This window comes from Lutjanus erythropterus, chromosome 20 (assembly GCF_056507025.1).
Source record: "Lutjanus erythropterus isolate fLutEry1 chromosome 20, fLutEry1.hap2, whole genome shotgun sequence".
Classification (NCBI taxonomy): Eukaryota; Metazoa; Chordata; class Actinopteri; order Lutjaniformes; family Lutjanidae; genus Lutjanus; species Lutjanus erythropterus.
In genome coordinates, this window is record NC_139336.1 from 1,307,793 (window position 1) to 1,328,790 (window position 20,998).

The 20,998-nt window shown below is 39.3% G+C and overlaps 1 protein-coding gene across 2 annotated transcripts in view; it reads left to right on the forward strand.

The window, feature by feature from the left end:
- Window positions 1–20,998, forward strand: part of tln1 (talin 1) — a 110,131-nt gene that overhangs the window by 49,428 nt on the left and 39,705 nt on the right. The window contains exons 11-31 of one of the 2 annotated variants that reach the window (XM_084746045.1): window positions 41–196; window positions 1,598–1,699; window positions 2,797–2,873; window positions 3,021–3,201; window positions 4,666–4,779; window positions 4,896–5,004; window positions 7,390–7,598; window positions 7,698–7,796; window positions 9,196–9,258; window positions 11,237–11,404; window positions 11,543–11,837; window positions 13,104–13,270; window positions 13,380–13,508; window positions 14,760–14,873; window positions 15,145–15,258; window positions 15,993–16,127; window positions 16,397–16,525; window positions 16,709–16,811; window positions 17,594–17,802; window positions 19,096–19,215; window positions 19,869–20,066. In XM_084746045.1, the coding sequence (XP_084602171.1) occupies window positions 41–196; window positions 1,598–1,699; window positions 2,797–2,873; window positions 3,021–3,201; window positions 4,666–4,779; window positions 4,896–5,004; window positions 7,390–7,598; window positions 7,698–7,796; window positions 9,196–9,258; window positions 11,237–11,404; window positions 11,543–11,837; window positions 13,104–13,270; window positions 13,380–13,508; window positions 14,760–14,873; window positions 15,145–15,258; window positions 15,993–16,127; window positions 16,397–16,525; window positions 16,709–16,811; window positions 17,594–17,802; window positions 19,096–19,215; window positions 19,869–20,066 (2,991 nt within the window). The remainder of the gene's footprint in view (window positions 1–40; window positions 197–1,597; window positions 1,700–2,796; window positions 2,874–3,020; window positions 3,202–4,665; window positions 4,780–4,895; window positions 5,005–7,389; window positions 7,599–7,697; window positions 7,797–9,195; window positions 9,259–11,236; window positions 11,405–11,542; window positions 11,838–13,103; window positions 13,271–13,379; window positions 13,509–14,759; window positions 14,874–15,144; window positions 15,259–15,992; window positions 16,128–16,396; window positions 16,526–16,708; window positions 16,812–17,593; window positions 17,803–19,095; window positions 19,216–19,868; window positions 20,067–20,998) is intronic. The other variant, XM_084746044.1, reaches the window with a different exon arrangement.

Genomic DNA, 20,998 nt, shown 5'->3' on the forward strand with positions numbered 1-20,998 from the left:
TTATTTCCAGTAACGACAACTTTCCTCTAACATCCTGCAGGAGAAAATGAAAGGCAAGAACAAACTGGTGCCTCGTCTGCTGGGCATCACCAAGGAGAGTGTGATGAGGGTGGATGAGAAGACCAAAGAGGTGATCCAGGAGTGGAACCTGACCAACATCAAACGCTGGGCCGCCTCACCCAAGAGCTTCACCCTGGTGAGTTCTTCAACATGTCATTGTGTGGACATTTCCTATTGTCCCAGTACAGCAGCCAGTAGCTGTGTTGAGGCATGACATGATTGCATGTGATTCCTGATTGGCTCAACATGTGCAGTCATGCAGGTGCTTAGAGCACCAATAGCTGTTTTAAAGCCGGGCTCAGCGTTCTTTTGTTTTGTATCTGTAGAATGTCTGTCCTAAATGGTTTCAAGCGGTAACATAGTCCAAGTTAGTGTTCACCTTCAATCTCTTTGACTGAAGAATAAAAACTATGTCAGAAATCTTAGGAACTCAGAGGTCGTCAGGGACTCAGACCTAGATGTTAACAGAGTATTTTTAAAATAGATAACAATAGGGCTGCATGATGTGGTAAGAAAGTTATATTGCAAGTATTTTGTCAGAAATGGCGATGGCTGTATGTGATACAATTAGTTGAAATGATACATTTTGCAGGAAAGGAAAGATCCACACACCAAAAAGTTCCAGTTTTAGGTATTTATGTGTGTTATTTGCATGATATTTTGAGCTCCAGGCGCTTTCTCAGACTGCTTCTCATGTGTACAGAGTCACCATCTTAAATACTTAAGATGGTGACCTTGTCTGTACATATGGGAAGCAGTCTGAGGAAGAGCCTAGTTTTTTTACATCTAAATCTGTGAATTAGGATGGTGATGATGTGGAAAATAGAAATTTGAGCCAATATGGTTTTGCTGAGTTTTAGTTTGTTTCTGTTTTTCATACTGATCCATAAAGTAAAGTGACTGTTGATGTCAGGTGGCTTTGAAGTGAGAGTGATAAATTGTCTGTTTCTGGTCAAACAAAAAAGATGTAACCTTTTGACAACAGGGTCTAAATCTATAGGGCTCTTTTCTGCAAAACAATATGATGTGCCTGTCAGAGGTAAAGACAAGCACTTTTCTGGATGTCACTGACAAGTGCAGTTGATCCCAAGTATTACGTGCATCCTGTTTTACAGCTGCTGGCTGAGGCAAGCTGCTGAGCAAATCTCAAAAGTTTTTGTACCTTTTAGTCATTTTGACCCCAAAATATGAAAACATGCATGTTCACAGACTTATAGATGCTACACCATCACAGTAGTCTGTTTAATATTTTTTTCTGTTGTTCAGCACTGTGTTATGTATGTTGTCGCTCTGATCGGTTGAATCTATTCACCTGTGTCCAGAGGCTTTCTGGTCTGTACCCATGGAAATCAAAGTTGAACTGAGAGGTTTTCAGACTAATGTGCTTTTACAAATTGTTCTGTCAACAAAGGGGCCCCAGCTGGACTAAACCAAGGATGTTGTCTGTCATGGTTGTCATTTTAAGCTCTAAACTATGGTTGATCTCCGCCTGCATCGTAATTTGTTAACCCAAGGTTGTTCTTTGCTCTGCTTTCAGGATTTTGGAGACTACCAGGATGGTTACTACTCTGTGCAGACCACTGAGGGGGAGCAGATAGCTCAGCTTATTGCTGGCTACATCGACATCATCCTCAAGAAGGTAACAGTTCACATTAATATGAGACTGACAAAGAAAAACCACTGTAAAAAAAAAACAGAGTTTACTATAAGATATTCTTTGCTTGCTGCCAGTGACATGGGGTAAATTACTTATTATAGAAAACAGTTGGTACTTCTAGGAGTTATGTTTGAATATTCACAGAAACAACAAAATTAACAGCAATACAGACAGACAGCAAACAGTGTCAATACAGAAGCTGTATTGATCAACCTTAGCCTTAAACTGTGTTCTGTACTTTGCTTAACTTCTGTTCACTAGTTACTAGTTTATATCTAGCCTTAATCATATTCTGTCTTCTGATCCAGCTTTTAATGACACAGGTTTGTGTTTCAAAGACAAAAAACATGAATTTGTATGTAGTTAGTTGAATTCTGTCATTATCTGCACATGCTGATTGATGGTCAGGTTTAGTTTTTTAGTCCGCAAAACACTGCTGGAGTTTCACAATGGAAGTGAATGGTGACCAGTTTTAAACATAAAAAACAGCTTGGAAAAAAAACATAAAACACCTCCATACTGCTAGCCTGGTGTAATCCAAGTCTCCTGAAGTCCTGACATGCTGTTTGCACACCGTCACCCCACACACTCCCAGTTCATACAGTGTGCACGTAAACGTGTGTGACTGTGTGCAACCGGGTGCATACGCCTGTGAACGTGGCTCCAAGCTAAGGATCTACATGCAAAATTCAGACTAAAAACGTGTAAATAACATTTTTAGTCAACTTGGCTTTAGAAGACTTGGAGTACACCAAATGAGCAGTATGAAGATATTCTGTGGTTTTTTTGTTGTTTTATTTGAAAACTGGTCACCATTCATGTTTGGGAGATTCTGCAACCCTGTTTTCCTGTGAAACTCCAGCAGTGTTTTGTGAACTAAAAAACTAAACCTGAGATAATGTCTGAAATTACAGGTGGAACTATCCCTTAAAGTGCAGCTGCATGGGGTCCTCTCCTACTGTTTACAACTTCTTTCTCACTTGTAGATTAAAAAATGCCACATGATGACTGTCCTTAAAACTATGCTTTGGTTGTAGAGATAGAGATGAAACCTGCATATTGTCTTTGTCTTTCAACAGAAAAAGAGCAAAGACCACTTTGGGCTGGAGGGAGATGAAGAGTCAACCATGCTGGAAGACTCTGTGTCACCCAAAAAGTGAGTGTGTGTTACTACTACAGCTGATACTCTAACTGATCATTTGCATATACTGAACATTTGGTTAGCACCAGTAAACCAGTAGACGCTTTTATCGACTTTGTAATTAGCATTTAAGTCAATTTTCTCTTCCTTTTCCTTTTCCAGGTCCACAGTGCTGCAGCAACAGTTCAACAAGGTGGGCAAGGTGGAGACGGGCTCAGTGGCCCTGCCAGCCATCATGCGCTCAGGAGCTGGAGGTCCAGAGAGCTTCCAGATGGGCTCCATGCCTCAGGCAAAGCAGCACATCACCAGTGGGCAGATGCACCGAGGACACATGCCTCCACTGGTAAAATTATAACAAATCTCAGAAGGCTTTACCTGGCAGAATGTCACTTAAAATGAAATGTGATTGAAATTTTCTGCAGCAGCTCTGTGCTCATAACAAGTTTATAAATGCATCATGAAACCTTTGATGGATATGAGAGTACAGTGGGTCAAGTACCCAACCTGCTCGGACTATTCAATGGCGTGATGATATTTTGTTTTACAAAACTGAATCATAGTGGATGTAATGTGTTTTTTAAGACAAGCATTGCTGAAAAAACAATACAACCACAAACAGAATCAGTATACTATGAAAGCCTATGAAAAAAAAGCAAAATAATGAGACAAAAAGTTGCAATCATAAGTAAGAAAGTCAAAATTATGAGATAAAAAGTCAAAATAATGAGACAAAAAGTTGCAATTATAAGTCAGAAAGTCAAAATTATGAGATAAAAAGTCAAAATTATTAGATTAAAAATTCATAATTCTGAGATAGAAAGTCATAGTCATGAGATAAAAAGTGATCATGGGGATATTTTTTGTTTCAGCAGCAGAAACGGTCTTAGATTAATGTAATTCAACGTGTGACTGAAAGCTGATTCAGCATTCACGCTGTTCTTCTTAATAACTGTGAATGCTGAATCAGCAGCAGAGTGAGATGTTTCAGTTGGCATTTTCATATTTGGATGGTTTCTGCAATTGTAACAAGTATGCAGAAGTATTTTCAGCTACGGAACTATTCAGATATGAAAATATCAACATTTCTGCTTGTATTCAACTTTTTTCCCCACATTTTTTTCTTTTTGAAATATTTAGCTTTTTCCAACATTTTTTTTACAATGGGTACACTGCTCAGATCTTCTTTAAATTTGTTCTACTTTGAAATGCTTCTAGTTCTGCAGACTTTCTGCTACAGGCATCATTTACACTTCAAGCAGGTCACAAGACTTTCAACTGTTGTTACAACTTGTGTCCAACTATTTTACACTTTTTTAGTTATCACAGTTCATGTTTTAATGTTTTTTTCCACTTCTTTTCTGAGTTTATAATGGGTGTGTGCTCCTTAGTGTGTCACATGACCTATGACATCATCCACTGATCCTTTTCTGCTCATCTGTTTTTCAAAAAACTTCAACCCTTGTACCTCCCATAGCTTTCACTTCTCATATGCAATTTAAACATCAAAACCTGGACAATTCTCTCTCTAAACAATGTGTTCATTCCAGGTTTTGAATTTTCTGCCTCAAAGCACCAAGTGAGCCCTTGAGCTGTCTTGGTAAAAACACAAATGTGCTGCCTGATGAAAGTGTCATTTTTTCTCAGTCATTCTAAACTTTAGCCACACAAATTACACATCCACTTCTTCAGAAAGGTCTGAGGATGCTGACAGTGATGTAATTGATAACAGGACCACAGAAATGTTTTAGAAATGGTATTAACTGTAACAGCATGGCTTGTTTTTGAAACAGTTCTTTTGTGTCCACAGACTTCAGCACAGCAAGCCCTGACTGGGACCATCAACTCCAGTATGCAGGCTGTCCAGGCTGCCCAGGCCTCTCTGGATGACTTTGATACCCTGCCCCCACTGGGAACAGATGCTGTGAGAATAAAACTTCCTTTATGCTGAGTCCACATGATGGTTTTGGGTGCTGATATCAGCACTGAGCAGTCCACTGTAGATTTTTTGTCACCAGAGGATTTTCTTCTTTGTTCAAGGCATCCCAAGCCTGGCGTAAAAACAAGATGGATGAGTCCAAACATGAGATCCACTCACAGGTGGATGCCATCACAGCAGGCACCGCATCCATGGTCAACCTCACCGCAGGTACAGACACTGTGCCTCACCCTTACTGTAATACCAGTGATGTGGAAAATATTATCTTCCAGTTTCCAAGGGAAAACATGTTGGTCAGCCTCTCTGTCCCACTGAAGCCAGTCCACTCAGCTTCTCTGTCTTACTGTGGTAGTCAAAAAATCTCCAACAAACTGAAGCCCAATGACTCTCTGCAATCACATCAGGGATGGTTGTTAAGAACACAAGAAAGGACTCACACACGTCTAAAAAGTTCCCCAGTGAATTGAAAAGTCACTGTGAGCATTTTAGCAATTATCATGTTAGCATAGCACACACCCATTGGTCATGCACAATCATGGGTGGGTTTTATGTAGATGCAAACTTTTGTGTAATAATGTTAATCTTAACACATAGCCCACAATGATGTCTTCTCCTTCATTTCATCGTTGTGCATAACCGTCTAGAGAGCTCTAGACATGGAGCTATCTGACAGGCAGGCAGGCAGGCAGGCAGGCAGGCAGGCAGACAGGCAGGCAGACAGGCAGGCAGACAGACAGACAGACAGACAGTTGAACAGACATACCAGCAGCTTCCTCTCTGCTGATTCTAATCTTGCCTTCTTCATGTGACTTAACTGTGTAACAGACACAGCTTGAAATAAAGCAAAGTACAGTATGGTTAACATTTTTTAAATACTCAAAAAAGTACATGTACACAAAAAATAGCTTACTTACAGTTACTGAAATTTAATTTTCCAAAGTGAAAGCAGTGAGTCAGCAAGGAGGCTCACTCACTCTGTAGAGCAGTTCTGATGCTGGCCATCAACACAAACTAAGATTTGATAAACCCTGGCAGGCTCGCACACATACGAAGATACAAAACACCCAGCCATCCAAGTTATGTCACTGATGATGTGTCCCAGTGCACCTGAGGGTGTCTCTTACAATCAGCATACACAGGGACAGTAGGGACAGTAGGGACAGTAGGGACAGTAGGGACAGCAGTGGCAGCCCTCTAACAGCAGGGTGGTTATTAACCCTCTGGTACAGTGTTGTCTCCAGGTAACATACACAGTTTATTGGTGCAATAATGTAAAAAATAGGCAGCACCCTAAATAATCAAATAACAGTTTTTTAATTTGTCACGAGTCTCTGGAGGTCAAGTTAAATCCCTTTTTTGCAGCCGTTCAGGTCCATCATCTCTCTCCACAAAAACAATTTGAAAATGTCTTTTTCTGTCAATTTATAATTGGGAAAGAATTGGATTCACATTAGTAGAGGAGTAAAGATTGAATTTTAATTGTTTAATGTACTTTATTTGATAATTAGGTGATGGAAACTGTTAAAATGTAAATGTTGCCTTGAAGTAACACCAAACCATGAGGGATTCCCCCAGATTTTTGTTATTGTGTATTTAGGTTTATATACTGTATAACCAGCAGTGAGCCGAAGATTGCAGCATCACAACAAATACTCTATACTGTCAGGAAAAACACACACACACCAGGAAACTGAAAACAAGCATTAAAAGTACCACAAATGATCAAACACCAAAAGGTGACATTTTTTTAAAGAGCGTTACGATAGTTTGATCTGATAGATTTTTTTTGTTTGTTTGTTTATTTTGAGTTTTAGGGTATATACGAAATGGTACAGAATAACAATAGAAATGATGATGACAGTAATAACAATAATAATAGCAACAACAATAATAACAAAAGTAATAAAAAATATAAAAAATAAAAAAATAAATATAATAATGCTGCTAATAAAACAAAGTATTTAAAAGAAAAAAGAATATGAGTTAAAGTATGTAATGATGGTACTTAAAAAACTAAGTAAAAAGTAAATAGATAAAAAATAAATAGATAAAGATGAATAAATAATGATGAAATTATCATAATTATATATAAATGTATAATTGATTGTTGATGTAAAGTCTGATGAACTATGCTTTTACTTTTTGACATTCATTCTTACAGGCTGCTCTACAGTGTACAGTGTTACTGGAGGGTAACATCCACACAAACAAACTGATGAAAAGAGTTCTTTTTCAGTGTGTTTCAATTTCACATAGTAAACATTTTAGACTTGTGAGGCAATCGTGTAGATCCCATTGTTATTGTAATAATTCATATGTTAGTTTAAACTTTTTTCTTTCATTATGCTATGGTGTTGCTTTAAGGTATTTACATTTTCTTTAAATTATGTTTAATTGATCTGTTTTATGACAAAAACCATTACAAAAACAAAAACAAATTTTGGGCACTGACAGATTTGTATTCTGGCTCTTGACCTGAATCCATGTGTGACACCATTTGAACTCGTCTGTCCTGTCCATCCTGTCTTATGAAGGTGTGACCAAAGTAGTTCTCTCTCTGGAAATTAAGACAGTTATCCATCTACCTGTCCTCAGGTGACCCAGCAGAGACGGACTACACAGCAGTGGGCTGCGCTGTTACCACCATCTCCTCCAACCTGACAGAGATGTCAAAGGGTGTGAAACTGCTGGCAGCGCTCATGGATGATGAAGGAGGGAACGGGCAGCAGCTGCTGGGCGCTGCCAAGAACCTGGCCTGTGCCGTCTCTGACATGCTGAAGACGGCCCAGCCTGCAAACACAGAGGTGCACAGACAAACTGCAGGACACATGTAGATATGTCATGTTTTTAGGTCACTACTGTGTGTTGTTCAAGCTTGTGATAATAATATATTTTGGTTGCAGCCTCGTCAGAACCTGCTGCAGGCTGCAGGAAACGTGGGCCAGGCCAGCGGAGAGCTGCTGTCTCATATAGGAGAGACGGACACTGATCCACAGTTCCAGGTGTGTCCATCTTTCCAACCTTCATGTGTAATGCAGAGGAAGTATGTTAAACTGTTGCTGTGTAACATTACTGGTCCTCATTCGATAAGCTTTTTTGATTATTTTTTTTAACTGACTCTCATGAGTCATTCAAGACAGCTTCCAAGTTTAACCCACCTAGATTTTTTTTCAATTAATGGGAGAAATGTAGACGAGAAAGTTCCTGTAAAAATAAAACATTTTCTTTGGGAAAAAGCTTATTCAACTGTTTGCTATTAATTATTGCTAATTCAAAATTATTATACCTTTAGAGCAGTTATTTAGATGAAACACCATGTTTGGAACCACAAGAGCCATGTAAAGTTAACCTTTAAAAAACAACTTCCTAACAAATATATTAATACCTGAGGAACTTAGTCCCCTGAGGCAGTGCTTAAAGGGACAGTTCACCACAGAAACAAAAATACATATTTTCCCCCTGGCTTGTAGTGCTGTTTATCCATCTAGACTTTTTTGGTGTGAGGTGCAGTGTTTTAGAGATATTGGCCCTAAAAGATAGTAGTACCACTAGTCCCATGGTGCTCAAAGCACCAAAAAAATACATTTGAAAAATTCAAAATCAGTGTCTCTTTCCAAAATTCATGACCTGGTTCTTCAAGATACTTTACAGACCTTGTTGTGAGCAGTTTCATGTAACTATTTTCTTTCTGCAGTAGAAGTTACTGGAATGATTTTAGAGTCTACTGGAACTAAGTAATTCCTACATTTATACATTTACTCTTTTTGTTGTTAGTTGGTATTGTTATTTATTTATTATCTTATTTACTTGTTTGTGTTTTCTTGATTGTTTTCCTCTAAACAGTTTACATTTTGCTTACTTTTTACCCACTGTGTAACTCATTCATTGATTTTAATTAATTTAATTTAATTATTAATTATAATTATTAATTATTTACCTTTTTTTTATATTATTTTGCATCTGGTGTTTCCTCACTTTTGAAAGTGTTTCCTCATTTCAGTTCCTGTTTTTAATGAGTGCTGTTATTTTAGTTCTTATTTCATTACAAAGTCATCTCTTTAGGAGTGTGTGTGTGTTGGGGTGTTGTATATGTCTGTGTTATATAAAGCTTGATGATTGATTGAGTCAGACATGAAACTGCTCACAACAAGGTCTGTGGATTATCTTTAGTACCTGGATCATAATTTTTAGAAGGAAACACTAGTTTGGAATTATTTTTTAATGTGTTTTGCAGCGCCATGGGCCAAAGGTAAAATTGTATTTTTGATTTTGGGTGAAGTGTCCCTTCAAGCCGAAATAATGGGATATATAATGTATGGAAACACATCCTGGACTAGTGTCTTTGGTTGTATTATAAAACTGTGTGCTGTGTTCCATCTGTTTCATGTCTGTATCTGAAAGTTTCTAGGTAAAGGATCTTTCAGGGGTGCCAGATGGAGAGTCCTCTCTTATTGTCAAACGATGGTAACAAATGTGTCCTTTAGACAAATGCTTTATACTAAAAGGCCAATCAATACAATCTGTTACTCAATAAGGGCAGTAGTGGGTAGTAAGTGGCTCAATTGTCCTCCTGGATTCATCCTCCTCACTGATGTTTCACAATCTACGTTTTGTCATCATAACTGTATATACTCTGATTTTCTGTGGTGGATCTGTTCAGCACACACGACATCTACTGCATGTCTGTCTGTCCGCCCTGGGAGAGGGATATTTTTGGGGAAGACAGAGGGTGTCATATGCTGCACAGATGAAGCCCCTCATGGCAAACTGTAATTTTTGATACTGGGTTATATAAATAAAATTTATTTGACTTGATAAGTAAGCAATCCAACAAATCATAATTGAATCTGTCAATCAGAATTCAAATGCTTTCACACGTGTCCCCTGTGGAGACAGGGTTAGAAACTTATACTCTGTAATCATTCATATAATATAACCAATATTATGTCAAGTCAGGTTTATATATTTAACCCAGTATCATAAATGTCTGAAAAGGCCCACAACAGGAACAGTTGTGGTCAGTGTTGTGTTTACCTGCATTCTTATGCATCACATCAGTCAATCACAGCTCTGAGTGTAGCTTTAAAATCTGTATATGTACTTGGTATTTACTTTAGTACATGATTCTCAATTCCACATTTTAAATTTCCACTTCATAAAACACTCATATAAATATTTGTGCTTTGAAAGAGTTAATTGTTGCTGGATTCATTCCTCCTGTCTGTACTGGCCATGAAGTCAACATCCCTAACATAACTACATTGTAAGAAATGTAACTTTTTCATAGTTTGTCTTAAATGAGACAGATTTTGTCCACTTTTTCTTAAATGTAGTTGAGGTATCACCTAACAGCCTGTATGGATGGGAAAACTGATCACAGCCACCAATAACTCATTCAACATCTCATGTGCATAGCATGACCATGCTATTAGTTTATCAAAACAGACCTAAATATCTGAACCGTTCCTTTAAAGCTGTACTCCTGATTTTGTTAAGGCAGACAGAAACACTGACACACACTCACGTCTTCCTGCTCAGGTTTTACAAGTCAGCACAGTTTCTAACAGTCAACAGCAACCTGGGATGATATTTCAGGATTTGTGGGTGGTGTTTGAGTCCCTTAACAAAATCAAAGAGAAATCTAACTTTTAGACAGAGTGGCACATTGGTTCACTTCTGTGACAATAATATAAAACAGCGGTGATTTACTGGAGGCATCTTGGAAGACTAATCAAATTTGATTTAATCAGCCATCCATAGGACTTTAGTAGTCAACATATTTCCTCCTCATTAATTATCTATTGTGAGTAATTTCACAAATCTACCTACTTCTAAGCATTCAAATCTTCTTTTCATTAACAACTGTCGTGGGATGCATGATATGGATGTTTTCAGCTGATACTGATAACCGATAATTGCCTGTTTCTCGTGGCCAATACTGATCATTTGACATGTTTTCATGTATTTTAAAAAGAAGCTGATATAACTTGTAGTTTATATACAGCTGATGGTAAGAAAGGCTCAGACATAGTCAACAAACATGGACGATTTAAAGGGATAGTTCACCCAAAAATGAAAATTGAATCATTATCTACTCAACGTCATGCTGATTGAGTTCTGTTCATTCAGTTTTACTAGAAAAGTTTGTCTAAAAATTTGAATTTGATGATTTGACATCATCTGTCAAATCAGATATTATAATTTATTTACTGGAATGATAAATGATAATATAAATTTCCCATCATGGTCCAATAATTTATCAGCCCTGGTATTTATCGTGCATCCCTGGTACTGTCTATCCATCAGCCATGAGTAAGAAGTGCTGAGAGTTGCTAACTGCTGTGTGTGTGTGTGTGTGTGTGTGTGTGTGTGTGTGTGTGTGTGTGTGTGTGTGTGTCTATGTGTGTGTCTGTGTCTGTCTGTGTGTGTGTGCTGTTGACAGGACATGCTGATGCAGCTGGCTAAAGCTGTGGCTAACGCTGCAGCAGCTCTGGTGCTCAAAGCTAAGAACGTGGCCCAGAAGACAGAGGACTCAGCCCAGCAGAACCGGGTCATTGCTGCAGCCACTCAGTGTGCTCTGTCCACGTCTCAGCTGGTGGCCTGCACCAGGGTGAGTCTACCTGAGACGTATCCAGTCAGAGCTGGACAGTGATTCACATTCTGAAGGCTGAGAAGAACAGTTTTGTTGCTGGAATTTTAGAAGTTCAATTTTCCTGATGCATCTGAATGTATCTCATCACTTGTCCAGGTTGTGGCTCCAACCATCAGCTCCCCGGTGTGCCAGGAGCAGCTGATTGAAGCAGGCAAGCTGGTGGCCAAGTCAGTAGAAGGCTGCGTGGAGGCATCACAGGGAGCCACCAATGACGAGGGCCTCCTGAAGCAGGTGGGTGTGGCCGCAACAGGTGTCACTCAGGCCCTCAATGAGCTGCTTCAACACATCAAACAGTACGCCAGCGGAGCCCATCCCATCGGACGCCACGGAGAAGCCACTGACCGCATTCTGGACGTCACAGACAACATCTTCAGCTCAATGGGAGATGCTGGTAGGTGATGGGAGCTTTTCCAAAGCTTTACACCAAAATGGTTATTACTACTGGCCTGATTGTCTTTTTCTGAAGCACTTGATTCTCCTCAAAGGATCAACTTTTGAGCCTCGGTGAGCATTCTTCTAAAATTTTTAAATTATCACCTTTGTATAAAAGATTTCTGATGACTTGATTTCTATAAAATTGTGTACATTAATGATTTATTATCGATATATTATAAATAGTGGCTTGTAGACAGGATATTGCAGAATCTAATTGCATCTGGTGAGTCAGTGAGCTGTTGTCAGGAGCCTTCAAGGAAAAGCTGTTCAGTAAAGCCCATTTTACATTGGACAAAAAAACCCACTAACAGACACGAACATCTGGCTTTTATCTTCAGTGGGAAAGAGTACAATCAACATTCATTCCCAGGTCACATGATTCTGCAGTAGTCACAGGTACATATTAGCTGCTGCTCTTACCGGCGGTGATAGAAACATGTCACCCAGGTGGACCTGCTAATTTTCACCTTTTGTACGACAGAGTCAATGAAAGCTTGTCCCTTCCATTGTAACTTCTTTTATCACTTTTCCATACATGTGTTGTTTGGCCGGACCATAGTTGCCAACCGTGAGACCTCAAAAATAGAGGTTTTTGGAATAAAAAAACTTGAGTTTCAGAGACTTTGTTTCATGCATTACATTTCCTGACTTTTAAGGAATGAAACAAAGAAAATAATAACTAGACTGCAACAGCAGTTTTATGTTAAATACAGGAAGGCACACAGAACAAGTCACCCATCTGGTGTCTCTAGCATAAACTAATATTCATTAGTTTTCTGTCATTCATTTATTTTTTGCCCTGCCCCTAAAAGACGCTTCTGATTTTACAAAATGCATGCCCCTTTCCTTTAAAACTTTCCTGAAGAAACAGGAATTCTTCTTAGTCTGGTTTAGTGGAGCTGTGTCGTCCGGTTGAAAACAGAAGTCTTTTACAGGAGGGCTTATACATATTGTACAATGCCCAGAAACTGGTTGGAAAACAGGATTTGTCTTGAGTTTAGCAGCGTACAACAATATTTCTGTGTTACTTCTTTTAAAGCTTTCGCTATGAAGCAGAAAAATCAGGAAATGTTGGGTTTTCATCAGCAGTTTCTTCACAAGACTCTGATCAGCTAAAAGTGAAGATTAGACAGTAAAATAAAGCAGATACCTGAAAGTACAAACAGTGGCACAGAAGAGAAACTGTATATTTTCTTCTTTTCTGTCTCGTTTCACCCACCAGGTGAGATGGTTCGTCAGGCTCGTATCCTCGCTCAGGCCACGTCTGATTTAGTCAACGCCATCAAGATGGATGCTGAGGGAGAGTCAGACCTGGAGAACTCACGCAAGCTGCTGTCAGCTGCCAAACTGCTGGCTGATGCCACTGCAAAGATGGTTGAGGCTGCCAAGGTCTGCCTTCTTCCTTCTCTTTCATATGTCTACATGTGACACAGTGATCAGACTGCTTCCTGTCAATGAGTCTGTTAGTTAAATGGCATGTGTGTGTGTTTCATGGCAGGGTGCCGCAGCAAATCCTGACAGTGAGGAGCAGCAGCAGAAGCTGCGAGAGGCTGCTGAAGGTCTCCGCAAAGCCACCAATGCTGCTGCGCAGAATGCCATCAAGAAACGGCTGGTTAACAAGCTGGAGGTAAAAAGGAAGGAGGAAAAACAAAGAAGTAGAGAAATCTTAACACCTGCTTGTGTTTTGTGTTGCCTATACAGAATTATTGGATTATTGATTATATTACATTATGACAACAGTAGGAAATTGTTGTTGGAGATGATTCATAGCAGGGAATTAAGCCTCACTTGGTGCCCTAGTGAGTGGCAGCAGGACGATCATGTGGAATTTAGGCAATTTAAACTACTGTGTGTGTGTGCGTGTGTGTTTCTGGTTGTCATAACCTGACTCTTAAAGACCCCTTTCAGTAAAAATCACATCTAACCTTGGTAAGACATCCATGTGGTGTATTTCATGTGTTACTGACATATCAGGAGAGAAATAAGCAGTAAACACCATGTCTGAACAATTCTTGCTCTAAAACTGCAGTGAGCAAAGGTAGTCTTAAAAAAGGCTTCAGGATTAATTAAGGCTGCGTATATGACATCATAAATCTAAGGATCCAATCCAGTTAATCGAGGAGGTGGCACTATACATATCATTAGTTTCAATGTCCAGCCAATATGAGAAGCCAGATGTAGCTAGTTACTGTGAAGAAAAAAGAGGAAAAAGAAAAAAAGAGGAGAAACCAGGTACAGCTACTATTAGGGCAGAGGGGTATGGAGAGGATGGAGACTATTTGCATATTCGCAAATCCATGAATACTAACTAAAGACAAGGTATTTGAACTTATTAACTTAGCAATTTATAACTTCTTGCATTTTATATTGTTTAAAATCTGTCCACAACAAAGTCCACAACTAAGTGGGAAACACGTTTTCAAAGATTAGATAGACTCTAGATTGGACACAGGACATGTACATCAGTAGGTCAGGGTGTGCATGGCCATTGTGAATAGTGTGTGAAGGTGGTAAAATTCATTAAAAAAACAGAGGAGAAACGGCATCACATAACCAGCTAGATGCCTGCAGGGAGGGAGACATCTACATTTCTCCATGTTTACCAGCTGTCCTTTTAATGTCCTGAAAGTTAGATGTAGTTTATGATAGTGCTATGAGAGGAAAATGATTTCCACAGTATTTCAGTTACTGAAATAAGAAGATATTTGTGAATACTTGCCAAGTAGCTACTCTTTTGTGGTTTCATGATTCATTTGATCAAGCATCTCTATATTAGTCCTGCTAACCAGCTGATATTACCTACAGAAATCTAAATGTTATTTCTTGCCAGTCAAATTCAAGCTGAGTGTTTTAATGTGACACACGTGTCTCCTCTCAGAATGCAGCCAAACAGGCAGCAGCAGCGGCCACTCAGACCATAGCTGCTGCCCAGCATGCTGCCTCCTCCAACAAGAACCAAGCTGCCCAGCAGCAGCTCGTCCAGAGCTGCAAGGTAAACATACTCACTGGTTGCCTGTTCAGCTCAGCACACTGCACATGTATCATCTCTTCTCCATCATCACTTTTTAGCCTTGTTTTCGCTCTCTATACATTACCTTCTGACATTTTTGTTAATCCAACTGAATTGCCAAAAAATTATCCAGTTCTGAAGTCAAAAACACAGGATTACAATAAAGCTGAATGTCGTTCTGTCTTACAAATACATAAAATTGAAATGTCTTCCTTTTGATTTGACCTGTGTATGTATTTGTGTGTGTGATCAGGTGGTGGCAGAGCAGATCCCACAGCTGGTTCAGGGAGTCAGAGGCAGCCAGTCTCAGCCCGACAGCCCCAGCGCTCAGCTGGCCCTCATCAGTGCCAGCCAGAACTTCCTGCAGGTGACTGACTGTCACACACACTGTCAGCAGCTTCATACACTCAGAGAACAGAGGCAATGCATCAACATTTGAACAACCAAGTAGAACTTTGTATAGAAGTACAGTAACAGGACAAGAGACTTTTGACAGAACATGATATATGCATTGACAAAGCAATGCAACAGTGATACAGCAGAGTTAAATACACCCATGTACAGACTGTGTGTTTAACTTTTAAGCTTTGTTATTGTGTAGTGGTTATGCAGTGTTTGTGTCTGTTCTGATACCACATTAGCAAGCAACAATAATGCAACGCTGAAAAGTTGAAAATGCTGACATAATGTCTCCTGTGATGGATTACCCCAACTCAGGCAAGCCTCATGTCTCTGCAGGTTTATTTTTATCACCTTCATAAATAACCTGAAATCAGGATCTGGGTGGTGAGCTGAAAATGCACATTGAGAAATCCGAAAAACAACACGCAACAGTATGAAGCAATGGCTAGGTTTCCATTCATTTCAATGTAGATAAACATTTTCATAAACCCTTTCATTTAGAATGCTTGAATTAAAGGCCACCAAGAAGAATAAAGCATGAAAGCATGAACTTTGCAGAGAATATTCATGGTAATGAGTGAATTCACCTGACGTGTAGTTCTAGCTTTAGGACAAGGTGGATGAGGCTCTATATTTAAAGTATGTTCTCTGGAGTTCATCTTTAGTGCTCACAGTTGGTCTCCTCCTGTCCTCCACCAGCCTGGTGCTAAAATGGTTACAGCCTCCAAGGCCACAGTTCCCACCATCAGTGACCAGGCCTCTGCTATGCAGCTCAGCCAGTGTGCCAAGAACCTGGCCAGTGCTTTGGCTGAGCTCCGCACCGCCTCACAGAAGGTACTGTACTACTCACCTACAGGCTGTATTATATGTATGTATGTATGTATACACATATATATATATATGTATATATATGTATATATATGTATGCATGTATGTATGTGCCTGTTGTATCGACAGAATCATGCACAGATCCGGCCTTTTCATTTTTTACAATTTGTCAAAAGCAAGGACATGATGGTTGTTGTTGCTTTCAAGACACGTAAGATGATTTTTTTTTTTGTGTGTGTGTGTGTGTGTGTGTGTGTGTGTGTGTGTGTGTGTAGGCTCAGGAAGCGTGTGGTCCATTGGAGATTGACAATGCTCTGTCGATGGTGAGAGATCTGGAGAAGGACATGCAGGAGGCCAAAGCTTCAGCTGAGGAGGGCAAACTCAAACCACTGCCAGGAGAGACGGTGAGACACACACACACACACACACACACACACACACACACAGTCTGTATTCTTTACCAGGCTGTGCCACATCATGAACTGGATGTCAACAACAGAATAAGCTTCATTCACTAAATGAACAAACTGATGAAGTGTATGTAGAAGAACATGAATGACAGTTTGTGTCTTTGCTGTGTGGTTCAGCTTGAGAAGTGCTCCCAGGATCTGGGTACCAGCACCAAGGCAGTGAGCTCAGCCATCGCCCAGCTGCTGAGTGAAGCCACCCAGGGCAATGAGAACTACACAGGTGGGTTAACATTGAACACTTCTGGAAAAGAACAACAAAAAATGAAATGTCATATGTTTGTTGTTACCATCCCATCACATACAGACATGTTTGCAATACATCAGAATGTGTTTTGCCACAAAAAATAATAGTTGTCATTATGAAAAATAAAGGCAAGGTTGTATCATCCAATCCAAATTAAATACATAGATGTGCCATGATGAAAAAATACTGACATGTAACTATGAAATGTTCATCTGTATTTGTAAACTAATAATGTAATGTTGTTTTGTGCTGCTTATTTTAATACAATAAAACAATAAAAAAAATAATAATTTCAGGACACTTTTATTTTCCTTCCAGCAGTTTAAATTTAAAATAGTCTGTTTTTATTTCAAAATGCTATTATTCCCAATGACCATTTTATTTCAATATGCCATTTATTACCTCAAATTTTTTTTTGTATCTGTCAAGACAAACAGGGCAGTGCCAGTCATGTGATTGGTTGTTGCTGTGGTATGAATGAGCAGACACCCAATCACATCTCTGAAAACAATTTGCTGCAATAAACTTTGAGAAGCAGGATGAGATAACACGTCCTAATGATGTGCTGAATTTTACTAATGTGTCTGATTATTTCAAAATTAAGAGTAGATAAAACAGTGTCTTGTCTGTATTCATCCAGGTGGTAATTTTTATATTTTTCATTCATTTCTATCATTTTGGACTTGTGTTTCTCGATTCTAACAAATACATTCATGTGTTATTAATGGAGTTCCTCTCCTCTCTCCTGTTGAATCCAGGCATGGCAGCCAGAGACGTGGCCCAGGCTCTGAAGTCTTTGGCCTCGGCTGCCAGAGGAGTCGCCGCCACCACAGACGACGCAGCAGCACGGAATGCCATGTTGGACTGTGCTGGTGATGTCATGGATAAGTCAGCCAACCTGATCGAAGAGACCAAGAGGGCCATTGCCAAGCCAGGAGATGCAGAGAGTCAGCAGAGACTGGCGCAGGTCAGACACTGAGGGACAGGGAGGGAGGGAATGAGCTAACTAATGCTGCAGATGATGCATGAGGCAAGTGGTGACATGACAACATGAACTGGCTGTTGACTGGTTAGTGAGAAGACAATGACTCAGTCATGATGAAATCATCATCTTGCAGAGACATGAAAATTGTTTGACTTCGGTTACACACTGAAGACAGGGACAGATTGGAATGAAAAATGGCCCTGGACTTTTTGATTCAGACTACTTTCATTCTTCTAGAAACTACTTTCTTTCTACTAGAAAGAAAGTAGTTCCTACATAAAAGTGCACACATCACGGTCTATAAATTATCTTAAGTAATCAGGTAATGAATTTTGGAAAGATACACTGATTTTGAATTTTTTAGATGCATTAGTTTGGTGCTTTGACCATCACAAACCAAGTGCCATTTAGTCTTATTGTATAGGAGAGAAGACAAACATCTCTACAGCTGATATCTGCAAAACTGAAACTCGCACCAAAAAATTCTAGATGGATAAACAGCACTACACGTCAGGGGAGAAATATATATTTTAGATTTTGGGATAAATTGTTCTTCTAAAAAGTATAATGTAAATATATACCATTAGAATATTCATATGATTTCATTTGATAGTATACTATATACCACTAGTGTAATATTGATTCCAGGTGGACAGTACAGCAGTTTAAGAAATACACAGGACATGGTATATAAGTTTTTGTTCCTTCATTTAATCATTGCACAAGAAAATCAGCCTACACTGGTAGTTAGTCCCTAATTTGTTAATGCTAAATATTAAATAATTATAAACATCCATGCAAACATATCAACAGCTTGCTGTTCAATGTCAACCTCTTTTCAATGTCCTGTCTCATCCATGCTCTGATTGGTCAGTTCACTAAAAGTGAAAATGTTGAAGTTGGACATGTCTCAACAAAAGGCACCTGATTTGGTCACGTCAGGACTTTACCATATTCACTATCAGCTTTTTAGCACCTTCTTTCCATGTTTTTCTTCCTGTTTGTCTGTCCTTTATGTCCCACTCCACTATTATTCAAATGCCTCATATTTATTCAGCTACCACAGATGGGAAAGAGGCAGGGCCCAGGTGAAGTTAGACAGAACTGGAACAAAAGCCTCATAGCACTTATAATATATTATTATTAAGACAGGTGTCGGTGATTATTTAAACATATTTAGATTTTGTGTTGCGTGAGGCCCATTTGTCAAGCTGATGGAAAACTTCCTGGTGCTTTATTCTGTCATTGATTTAAAGTGTGTGTGTGTGTGTGTAGGTGGCTAAGGCCGTGTCTCAGGCCCTGAACAGATGTGTGAACTGCCTTCCTGGTCAGAGAGACGTGGACAACGCCATTCGCACTGTGGGTGAAGCCAGCAAGACTCTCCTGGCTGATTCTGTAAGTAAGACAGATTGTGTTAGAATTAATGAGGTGTTCTAGGGCTGCAACTAACGATGATGATAAGGAGTCTAAGAATGAAGAGTCAGTAACATAACTGGAAATACCCTAACAAGAGAAAAACAGGAGCAAAAAATAATTGTAATAAAAAATACACACTCAAGAAACATAGAAAAGCAAACAAAACAAAGTAAAACAAAAAGAAAAATAATACATTCAGATCAGTCAGTAAAAATGTACATATTAAAACCAACAGTACCACCTGACATGACCCTCACTGTCAAATATGTAACTCATTATGAGGGAACTGGGAAAAGACCCCAAATGTCATATATTTTTTTTAATTTTTAAATTTTACAATCCTCAACTCTACTGTTTAGTTTAGTCTCTGAGCTCTCATCTGCCTGGTTTCCAGCAGGAGCAGCAGCAGGCAGCTGGTTACAATGAAAAAGCTCTAAAAACTCACTGTACCCTACCTGCTCAGCAGCAGACAGCACACAGACACAGTTAGCACTGAGCTGGTGAACACAGAGCAGCATGTAGCAGCTGAAGAGACAGATATTTATCTCAGGAGAAAACAGAGCTCAAAGGTGAGTAAATGTTGGACTTCCATTCATCAGGTAGAGCTCTCATTCCTCTCCTCCTCCCTCCAGTTCCCGTCCAGTGGAAGGAGCTTCCAGGAGGTTCAGGCTCAGCTCAATGAAACGGCAGCCGGTCTAAACCAGTCAGCCAACGAGGTGGTCCAGGCATCCAGAGGGACCACCCAGGACCTGGCCCGGGCCACTAGCAAGTTTGGACAGGACTTCAGCAACTTCCTTGAGGCTGGTGTCGACATGGCTGGAACATCGCAGGTCAGTATGATGAGACCTGCACATGCTGGAAGTGATGCTGATGAGGTCAGAGGAGATGGAGCAACTATTAACATACTCAGATACTCTTCACTGACTACACTGATCCACTCAGTCAGGGAGGCAATGGAATGATTTGATTGGTTGAAATGACAGCTAAGTTCTAGATCCAGAGTTCGTCAAAGAAAGATTAAATAAATGAGAGTATAGGTGACATATCATATGATCAGTTTGCAAAACAATTTCCTGTTGAATAAAATAGAATCCTGAATAGAGACTGCATTATGTCATAATGTGAATTTGCTAAACTCATTTGACTGTATATGTGTGATAATCAAGTTCCTACTGAATCTTTAAAAACTGACAAATGTGTAGTTAATCTTTTTTTAAATGCTCTGTAATTGCCTAAAACAGCTGGTCACTGTAGTATTTATCAAACGTCACTCGAACAGGAGGAAATGTGCATTTGTTATGGACTACAGAACCTATAAAAAGTTTTCACCCCCTTGGATCTTTTCCCCTCTTTTTGCATTCATCAATGGAATTTGGTTTCTTTTAACAAAACAATTTACAAAAAAAAACTCTTTAATGTCAAGTAATGTCAATTAAATGAAAATATGTTATGTAAAATAAGTGATTGCATAAATGTAATATTGACGATGATTCCGTTTATAAAAGCAATAAGAGGGGAAACATCTAGGGGGGTGAATACTTTTTATAGGCACCATATGTTCAGCGGCAGATTAATCCATAAATCATGCCTGAGTGAATATTTCTGGCAGCAGGACAGTGTACGTGGAAGTCGAAATTAACTACAGTGTGTTCAAGGTAATTAAAGCCTCTGCAAAGTCAAAATCACAGCAGCTTTCTAGCTATGCAATTGAGGATCTTATGCACATACTTGTACTGTTAGCATTTGTTCAAAAGATAGAAAT